General features: G+C 34.0%; 2 protein-coding genes across 3 annotated transcripts; both read left to right on the top strand.

Moving 5' to 3' along the window:
• The first annotated feature begins 1,395 nt into the window (after nucleotides 1–1,395).
• LOC123907584 (probable polyamine transporter At1g31830) lies at nucleotides 1,396–4,121 on the top strand. 2 transcript variants are annotated; one of them, XM_045957902.1, is made up of 2 exons: nucleotides 1,396–1,631; nucleotides 2,158–4,121. In XM_045957902.1, exon 2 carries the CDS (start codon nucleotides 2,213–2,215, stop codon nucleotides 3,635–3,637), a length of 1,425 nt encoding a protein of 474 aa, XP_045813858.1. In that variant the 5' UTR covers nucleotides 1,396–1,631; nucleotides 2,158–2,212; the 3' UTR covers nucleotides 3,638–4,121. The 2 variants fall into 2 exon arrangements, with proteins under 2 accessions (XP_045813858.1, XP_045813857.1); XM_045957901.1 differs by having other exon boundaries at nucleotides 2,168–4,121.
• A 1,699-nt stretch (nucleotides 4,122–5,820) lies between these two features.
• Nucleotides 5,821–8,535, top strand: LOC123907585. The gene is made up of 5 exons (XM_045957903.1): nucleotides 5,821–6,199; nucleotides 6,527–6,622; nucleotides 6,704–6,752; nucleotides 7,332–7,457; nucleotides 8,315–8,535. The coding sequence occupies exons 1-4, from the start codon at nucleotides 5,873–5,875 to the stop codon at nucleotides 7,418–7,420; spliced, it is 561 nt and encodes a 186-aa protein (XP_045813859.1). The 5' UTR covers nucleotides 5,821–5,872; the 3' UTR covers nucleotides 7,421–7,457; nucleotides 8,315–8,535.
• The last annotated feature ends 1,429 nt before the right edge of the window (nucleotides 8,536–9,964 follow it).

The raw sequence follows: 9,964 nt of genomic DNA on the forward strand, positions 1-9,964 counted from the left end.
GTTTACTTCCGCTCATCCCTCGAATAATCGAACGATAAAGCTAGACAAACTAATATTAATCCTATTTGGTATTTTCGGAATCTCATCATATTTGGTATGTTAAATGGTTTCAAGATATTATACACTGAAATCATTAGTATTGTTAAATGGTTTTATATAAATACTAATATTATGCAATATTATTCTGGAAACCATTATGCTGGTTAAATGGTTTCAGAGTGATAAACAGTGAAACCATTTGTATTGTAAAATGGTTTTATGTGTTTACTGAAACCAATATTGTGTTTTTATGGTTTTAAAAATCCCAGAAATCATTATGCTGGTTAAATAGTTTCAGATAGTTATACACTGAAACCATTTGTATTGTAAAATGATTTTACACTAAATGGTTTAATGATTTAAATACTGATTATTAATGAAACCATAAGTATGGTTTAATGGTTTTGAAAGTTTTCTATGTGAAACCAAAATAATTGTCTAATGGTTTTGTAATAAAACAAAAAATCAATGGTTTCGTCTAATGATTTATGTTAATTGTAATAAATTAAACCATAATTACAGTACATGTTTTAAATATGACTATATAATCATCCAACACAATTAATTGAAAATAGAATCTTATAATATGTACTTCAAAAGAACAAAAGTTATTATTTAATTGGAAATGAGGGGCGCGTTAGAAATTTGGGTGACGCGCTAGAAACCTGGAGGAGGAAAAAAAACTGCGGGGTGCGCTAGAAATCTGGGAGAGGAAAAAAAAACTGGGGTGCTCATAAGAAATCTAGGGGAGAAAAAAGAAAAAGAATTGGTGGGTGCGCTAAGCAAATGGGGGGCTCGCGAGTAAATGGGGGCGCGCGAGCAATGAGGAAGCATATGGGGGGCGCGCAGAGTAAATAGGGGGCGCGTGAGTAATGGGGTGGCATATGAGAGTGCGTGGAGTAAATGAGAGGTGCGTTGAGTAATTTTCATTGTTTATGCATGATGCATAAGGAAGAAGTTTATGCACCATAACCACACCCTTGAAGTGCAACGGAGCATATAGGACTGGAGTGAATCTCAACCCCATGGAATAGGAGAATTTGTGGTTTAGTCAAATTTATTTAGTTATTTTGACGCAATAAATTTAAATTATTAAACACAAATAAATTTGGTATTATTATGCAATTTGGCAGATATATGATTAAACATTTTTTTTTTATAATATATACTCCTATATCATAAATCTTCATTTTCTTTAATTTTATTATAAAAAAATATTTTAATTTTTCTTCAAAAAAACAAAAACTCTCAACTTGAGAGATACTAGTATTTTTTTAATGGCACGTGTTATTATTTATTTATTTGTGACAAATGTAACTGGTAGTTACAGTAAACTGTACAGCTAGCTATTCACAAGCTTCATAAGCGTATATATATCAGCAGAAAAAATCATTTTATTTCATCGCCACTTAACTTCCACTTCAATCAATTCAATCCAAACAGAGCCTTAACCCTTTCTTCGTTTAACCTCTTTATTCTTCCTCTTCAATTCTGCGTCGCGAGTGTACAACCATGGCAGTTTTCCTTCAACATCAGATTCCACCGCCGAAATTGTTCTCTCCTCGATCCTGACACTCTTTCGATTTTTCATGGTTTGTTCAATTTATCAATTTAATTCTCTTCCAATTTGGGGTCAAAAGTCAAACATTGCTTTACTTTACTTTTTCAAACCCTAATTTAGCAGTGGAGGTTTTGTTCTTTTATTTACTGTTGTTTGTTTCAAATTGGTGTACAAGATCTGTTTATTATAACTTCATTTATTGTGTGTTTTTTGTTAATTAATTAATGAATGAATGAAAGGGTTTTGAATGAGATAAAATCCACTCAAATTCAATAGATTGAAACTCAAATTTGCAAAGCTAACAATAGCATGTCATGTTTTCTGATTATAATTCAATAGATTGAGTTTCTAATTCACTTGATATTTTTGTTTTGTTGTGTTATGTATGAATGTAGCCTATAATTGATGTATCTGATCCATAATATAGACGATACATCATTTATTCAATGAACCAAAAAAGTCCTTATTGCTTATAACAGTGACTGAAGGGTGTAGTTTGATTTGATGTTATGATTATGATATGATTCTTAGAAAAGAATAGTAAAATACTTTTTTAGTTGGTTGCAGAAATTGAGGACTGCAGCTTATAATAGACAACAAGTTTCTATTGAAATGGGGGAGTTCACGGGTAGCGGTAGTGAGTATGTGGCTGTAGGTGAATCGTCTTCCCCGAGAACAAATCACATGAGGAAAGTTTCAGTTCTACCGCTTGTGTTTCTTATCTTCTATGAGGTATCAGGAGGACCTTTTGGCGTTGAGGATACTGTGAAAGCAGCTGGTCCTTTGTTAGCTTTACTTGGATTTTTGGTTTTTCCGTTTATATGGAGTGTCCCGGAAGCTTTGATTACTGCCGAAATGGGTACCATGTTCCCTGAAAATAGTGGTTACGTTGTGTGGGTGTCGTCTGCTTTGGGTCCTTTTTGGGGGTTTCAGCAAGGTTGGATGAAATGGCTTAGTGGCGTGATCGATAATGCTTTGTATCCAGTTCTGTTTCTTGATTATCTTAAGTCAGCAATTCCGGCTGTTGGTGGTGGTTTAACTAGAGTATTTGCAACATGGGGTTTGACTATAGTTCTTACTTATTTGAACTATAGGGGTTTAACTATTGTTGGACTTGTTGCTGTTTGTTTAGGGATTTTCTCGCTTCTCCCATTTGTTTTCATGGGGTTGTTGTCCATTCCAGATATGAAACCTGCAAGATGGTTGGAGACTACTAATCTAAATGAGGTTGATTGGAATTTGTATTTGAATACTCTATTTTGGAATCTCAATTATTGGGACTCCATAAGCACTCTTGCTGGTGAAGTTGAGAATCCGAAGAAAAACCTTCCCAAAGGTTTGTTTTATGCTTTAATCCTGGTTGTTGTGGCATACTTCTTTCCTCTTCTGATTGGTACTGGTGCTGTTCCGGTTCAGCGCGAGTTGTGGACTGACGGGTACTTCGCTGATATTGCAATGATCATTGGAGGAGTGTGGTTGAGATGGTGGCTTCAGGCTGCAGCTGCAATGTCAAACATGGGAATGTTCGTTGCTGAAATGAGCAGTGACTCTTTTCAGCTTCTTGGAATGGCAGAGAGGGGAATGTTGCCAGAGTTTTTCACCAAGAGGTCTCGCCACGGAACGCCTCTTATAGGGATTCTTTTTTCAGCCTCTGGTGTAATTCTGCTATCATGGCTTAGTTTCCAAGAAATTGTAGCTGCAGAGAATTTCTTGTACTGTATTGGGATGATTCTGGAGTTTATTGCATTCATATTGTTGAAGATCAGACACCCAAATGCACCTCGGCCTTACAAAGTACCAGGGGGAACAGCTGGAGCAATTATTATGTGCATCCCTCCAACAATATTGATCTGTGTGGTATTAGCTTTCTCCTCCCTCAAAGTATTTCTTGTAAGCCTCGTTGCTATGGCGATTGGTCTTGTGTTGCAGCCTTGTCTCAAATTTATGGAGAAAAAGAGATGGATGAAGTTCTCACATAGTCCCGAGCTACTTGATATTGTCAACAGAGCGGCGGACACTGAATCTTTGGTGCAATAAATTTGTACCTATGAAGCATGGAAACAACACAGACACCAACACGTCGACGGCACCGGTAATAATTTGAGAAAAATTTAATGGAATCATATGTGTCGGTGTCAGACACTAATGCATGTCTGACACTGGGTCATGCCTAATTGGAGTAGTGTACGTGCTTCATAGATTTCTACTGTTTCAATTTGTTTTGATAATAATGTGGAGAGGTACTCTATGGTCTTTTATCCATAATAGTTGCGCTTTTCACCTTCTCCGACACAACCACACCATCAAAAGGCAGCTTTGTATTTCATGCTTTTGGCACTTTAGCTATTTACCTATCTCTGTAGTTTTGTAATAGATGAGATCTCAATTAGAAACCTGGAAACTAATATTTAGAATGTCTTCAATTTTGTCTGTTTTCAATTTTGTTTGCTTCTTTGCATCAAATATGTTTTGTACAAACTTATTTACTTTGAACAATAATAAAATGATGTTTAGAAACTTATTTCATATGCCGTCATGTATAATGTTTTCAATAGTCTAGTAATTTTTTAGCTCCCCAATACAAACTGTTCTATTGTTTCCTTACTTAAGATTCCAAAGTGACTTTTAACATGAGAAAGTGGAAGATTTTCCCATGATGCACAACCGAGTCTGAACACGGTTATACAAAAAATTGCCAAAAATTGTATTGAGACCCTTTATCATGCTTTTGTGTTGATGTAGAGTATTGTAACCAAAATATTAGTCTTTTATGTTCAAAAATATTTACACCATTAGATACAACTTTCATTCATCATCAACTTCTATAATAGATTTGTGTATCAGTAGCTAACAGTGTATACAATTGTGGATAATTAAGTTGTTAATGAGCTAATTGGTGTATCTATTAACCAATTTTTGTGTGAAAAAACAAACTAGTACTATCACGGTTTGAGACTTTTTCTTTTTTTAGTTAGAAAACCCACGTAATTAGGCATTTAACCACCAACTGCATGTAACCCACAAGTCACAAGTAGGAGTCATAGTTAGTAGGCTCCGCTGCACCTGAGTTAAACTTTACAATATCTAAGTTAGGGTTGATCAAAATATTTAAGTATGTGACATGTCAATCTACAAAAGTCTATTTTATATTACTAATTTTTTGGGAAATTCTGCAATACATGTAAAACTTTTATATTAATCGTTGATTCAACGGTGATTGACGCTAGCTAGACTTTGTACTGATTCATTTGTCTTTCGGGAAAAAAAACTTTTCAGAAGCTCTCTAATTTTTTTAAATAGATTAACAAACTAATAGGCAAATCAATGGAATTTGATAAAAAATGACAAATCAATGGAATTATTTTTCATTTTTATATTTAACATGATATATTATAAGTTAAATTTGATAAAAAATGACAAATCAATGGAATTATTTTTCATTTTTATATTTAACATGATGTATTATAAGTTAACTTTGTATGATTCGATTAAAGATTTGGCATAACCTGATACTAACTTAGGTCGTAGACTTCTTTCGATCGGCTTAACCTATTCTGCTTGTTAAAAAAAAAAACCTATTCTAATTATTTGAACAGACTAATATGAGTCTAACTAGAACTTCCGACCCGTGCACGCACATGTCCGATTAAAATGTATATGAAAAATTGGAGTAACATTAACCATAAATTTGGATAAATTTTCATACAATGGAAATTTTATTTGCATCTTCACCGTATTTGCCGATAATCAGAATCTGTAATCATTCTCTTGAAGTAAAATTTGATTAACAATTGTTTCCACAAAAAACCGAATTTGAGTTCTCATGAACGCTTCATCTTAAGAGAAATTCATTAACTATTTAAGTCCAATATCTTGGTTACCTATTCACATTCTTTAGACAAACTATATTAAATTAATTATTCTTCAATTATATCTAAATCAATTTATATAAACAGTTCAGTGTAAATAATTTACACACTATTAAAATATTACTGTCATTAAGAATCAAACTCTTACAAATTTAACTGATTTTTTTTCTTAGTTCTTCTATTTTATTTCATTTTATTTTTGGTAATAGTACTTCTATTTTCTTTGTCACCTTTCTAACACAGTTTTTTTTTTTTTACTAAACTAACACAATTTCAGAACTCGCAATTTAAGATTATTATTTATTTTCTGAAAAAATAAAATAAAACTCGCCACCATATAAATACCCGCGATGTTAACCGCCAAATCCAACTTTCCAATTCCAATACAATTTGAATTTTTGAAATGGAAAAAAAAGCGATGAAGAAAAGGGGAAGAAAATCCATTCTGAAAACACCGTCGCCGTTATCTTCTCCGGCGGAAAGTTCTCCCAAATCGCCGATCTTCACGAGAACAGCTTCCACTTCCAAAGGCGTCAAGAGAGTAGCCGCCGCTCTTACCACCACCACTTCTCCACCTCGCACTACTCACAAAGCTCCGAACAACATCTCCGATCTCAAAAGCCTCGCGTCTTCAAGTATCGATGAACTCAAACGCCGGATCGATCGATCTCACTCTGAGATTCTCAAGGATCTCGAAGCTTCTCATTCGCGTCTTCATAAACGTTTCAAGGTTTCTTCTCGTGCTTTCTCATAAATTGTTAATAGCTTTTCTAAAATTGATTTGTTCTTCATAAATCGTTAATTCTGATCCGAAATTGTTTAATCGCTTTTCTAAAATTGTTTTGAATTGAATGTTCGCATATAGTTTCAGATCTAGTTTAGGAGAAAACAGAGAGAACGTAATTAGATAAGTAGATTAGTGTATGTGATGCATGTTTATTTAGTTAACAGATCAAATTAACATTACGGAATTTGTTTTAATTGAGATAGATCTTAATTAAGATTAATCGTTGATCTATAACTGTGATGTTTCTAATTTGGAAATTTGAAAGTTTAGATGCAGAGTCAAGGATGTCAGCAAGCAATGGATGAAGCGGAGAAGGATTTCAAGAAGTTGTCTGAAAGGATTACGGAAAGCCAAGAAGCGATGAAGGTGATTCCTCGTTCATTATCATTTCAAAAACTTGATTTAGAGTATAATGTTGATGTTAATGGTTCTTTATTCTTTTTCCAGGCTTCTTATGAAGAGTTTATGGTTGAGGCACAGGCCACCGCAGCTCGTGGTAAGCGAAGTAGAATCAATTTCAAACGATCCAATTTATGGCTGTCATTTTATACTGGTTATAGTATTATGTTATACAATATGATTGTTTTGTACCAATTGTTTTGAATGAAAGAGTAATGATGAGTTGTAGAAATAAGCATTCCTATTCTATTGTGGAAGTTATATCATGAGATGAATAAACTATAAATGAAATGGAAGGAGTGATTTAAAAGTTATGAATCACTGAAACATACACTGACTGACGGACACGGATATTGACGCTTCGATATTGATAATAACATGAAATGTCGGGCGCTATAGGTTTAAAAGTCGGTTAGGTTATTCAGGTAGCATTTGAATGATATTTGTATTATAATGTTTTTACTGATAAGCATGAATCATTATGCCTGATTTACCTTCTTCAAAGGATGGAAAATAGTTTTATTTTTCTGGTAGATGTAGTTCATTACCTGCTCAATGTTCAATATATGTGTATTGAGATGTCATATCTCTTAATTGTGAATTTCAGTCTACATGCACACAAATACTGCCTGCATTCATTTGGTGGATGGTACTAATTTTCATTCAAATATTTCAGCATGCAAAACTTCTATAGCCGAGCTTTCACAGAAGTATGAGAAGACTATTGATTCTCTTCGAGACCGTCATGGGATTTCATCAAATTAGCTATCTCATTTGGTGGGTGTGTAGTGATTGTTTCATGGTAAGTATCTATTCTTGGTATATTTCATGGTTTATGGGATTACTTTGTCTCTATTCATCCAGCCGTTCTGTTTTTCAATTCTTGATTCCTTGAATGATTGCATGCATGTTCTGTTGAAATATTCACAGGGCTACCAAGCATCACAAATACTTTTAAGACTAATTTTACTAAATTTGAGATTATATGATAAAACTTCACAATCATCATTTACTCTCTATTTTAGACTATTTATTGCATTCGTATTTCTGTAAGTGAGATTTTTTAGTAAAACCAAAACTGTATGTGTAAACAGTATAAACCATACCAAAACAATTTTTTTCATTAAGTAGGTGAGAAAAATGCAGCTATGGCAAAGGTGTCAGCATTCACATAGGGAGCAAAATTGATTTGTTTGTTTGTTTGTGCCTTCCAACTATTTTTAGCTTATAGAAATTTGTGATTTTTATTTCGGTATTAGTGTATGTTTGGTTTCAATTCTGGAGTAGCCAGAATTGATTCTGGACATGTAGAATGAATTCTGACTTGTTTGGTTCCTCAAAAGTAGAATTGATTCTGCCTCCAGAATGGATTCTACTTGAAGCTAGAAATTGTAGCTTCTCATTCTAGAATTGATTTTTACACTCAAATTCTTTGTTCAACTCACTTTTGTATGAATATATCCAAACATAAATCAATTCTATCAAACTCAATTCTATTAAAATCAATTATGTCAAACTCAATTCTGTCAAAATCAATTCTGTCCACCGCAAAACCAAACACATACTTAGTTTTGGGTGATGCATTTCTGCATAGTACAATCTAAAATAAAAAATTTAACTTGATTAATGCTATCTAAAGTTACAAATTTTGATGTTCAGGAGAGGTAAAAATAGAGCTTGGATTCTGGAGGGAGATAAAGGTGGATTAAAACAAGAAAGACTTATTATCCAGTTGGTTTCAGTTTTTCATCATCGTTTTGTTATTCTCATATATATACGCTGCATATGAGAATATGTAAGAGAAACGAAAATTAGGAAATACTCAGCTCACTTTTAGTACTGTCAATTATTAGTTTGTTGATGATTGTGGTCTTGATGCATATATAGTTTATGGCCGCAACCGCAAGCCGGGTATATTTTATAGTGAGTATGGATGAGCTATAGAAATGAAAGTCCTTCACCCAGGGAGAAAATATGCCATTCTATCAAATGTTGCTTTTTTGTTGAAATATTGTCCATAACCATTGGATTTCAATTTTTTTGAAAGAGCATACTTGTCTACAAGTTGAAAGACTAGTTTATATGGTAACTCCTCCACCAAGTTAATGTCAATACCCAGCCATCTAAATATGTTCATCCGCACAAATTGAACACGATGGCAGCTGAAATAAAGATGATGATAGTCCTCCGTCTCACCGAAACAAAATGCACAAATTAACAAGATCATGAGTGTTTTATATAATACTCCGTACCTTTGGAAGCGAGAGCTAATTGAGTAGATAAATTCTCCAATAATAACCGCCAACTTAACACACACACACACCCCCCCCCCCCCCCCCCCCAGATTCAACTGCTAACCCGTCCAGATTCAACTCAACAGTATTACAGTTCTGCAGCAAAGAAAAATAACATGATTTAATAGACAAAAAACTCTAGCTTCTGGCAACCGACGCCATTTATCCTCCTTGTCCAAACTCAATTTTAAACCAAACTACAATTGATCTGGTTCGAAAACATTCTGCACTTCAGTCCCAGTAAGCTCCTCGGACCACACCCAATGCCATCTCAAACCATGACAGTGCTGCACCACTTGTCCGCTACCGATGTTGTTAATGAATATCCTTAGTGAATAAATTCCGAAAAAGTTCTCTAAAACCATTTCTCCTTCCAAAAGCCGATGCATCTACCGTTTCCCAAAAGGCCAAAATACAACTGACATTCGAGAGAAACCAATACTCATCAAACGACAGCCCACCCCCACCACATCTCTCCACCAAATTGAGTCTTTACATACACCTTTTAACAAAGTCTATTAATAATAGAGTATTCAAAATTAATAGTAATCTCAAAGTTTGCAATAAAATGTTTTGATTCTAATTTAATCAATCAAAGAAAGTTTTTTTTTTTTGGACAAAAACACTTAACTCATTATAAATCAAAGTAAGTATTTTGTTTTTGGACAAAAACACTTGACTCATTATAAATCAACAAAAGTTCAATCAAAGGTGGAATAATCTCAAAGATACAGTGACTAGTCCTAGAATTGGTCGCCCTTGCAAGCATATGAACAACCAAATTCGCTTGTCTCCTAACAAACTTAACCTCAAAGTTTGGACACAAAGCTAACATAGCTCCTAATACTAGAAATGATTGAACTAAATTCAAACAAACCATGACTACCGGCATAAATAGCATTCACTAAGGTTTGAGAATCACTCTCAAATACCACATGATTATACCCCTTTAGAATGGCCAATTTAATTGCTTCAGACAGTGCCACACCTTCCCCCTCAATGACTGTCAGAACTG

This window comes from Trifolium pratense, linkage group LG2 (assembly GCF_020283565.1).
Source record: "Trifolium pratense cultivar HEN17-A07 linkage group LG2, ARS_RC_1.1, whole genome shotgun sequence".
NCBI lineage: Eukaryota > Viridiplantae > Streptophyta > Magnoliopsida > Fabales > Fabaceae > Trifolium > Trifolium pratense.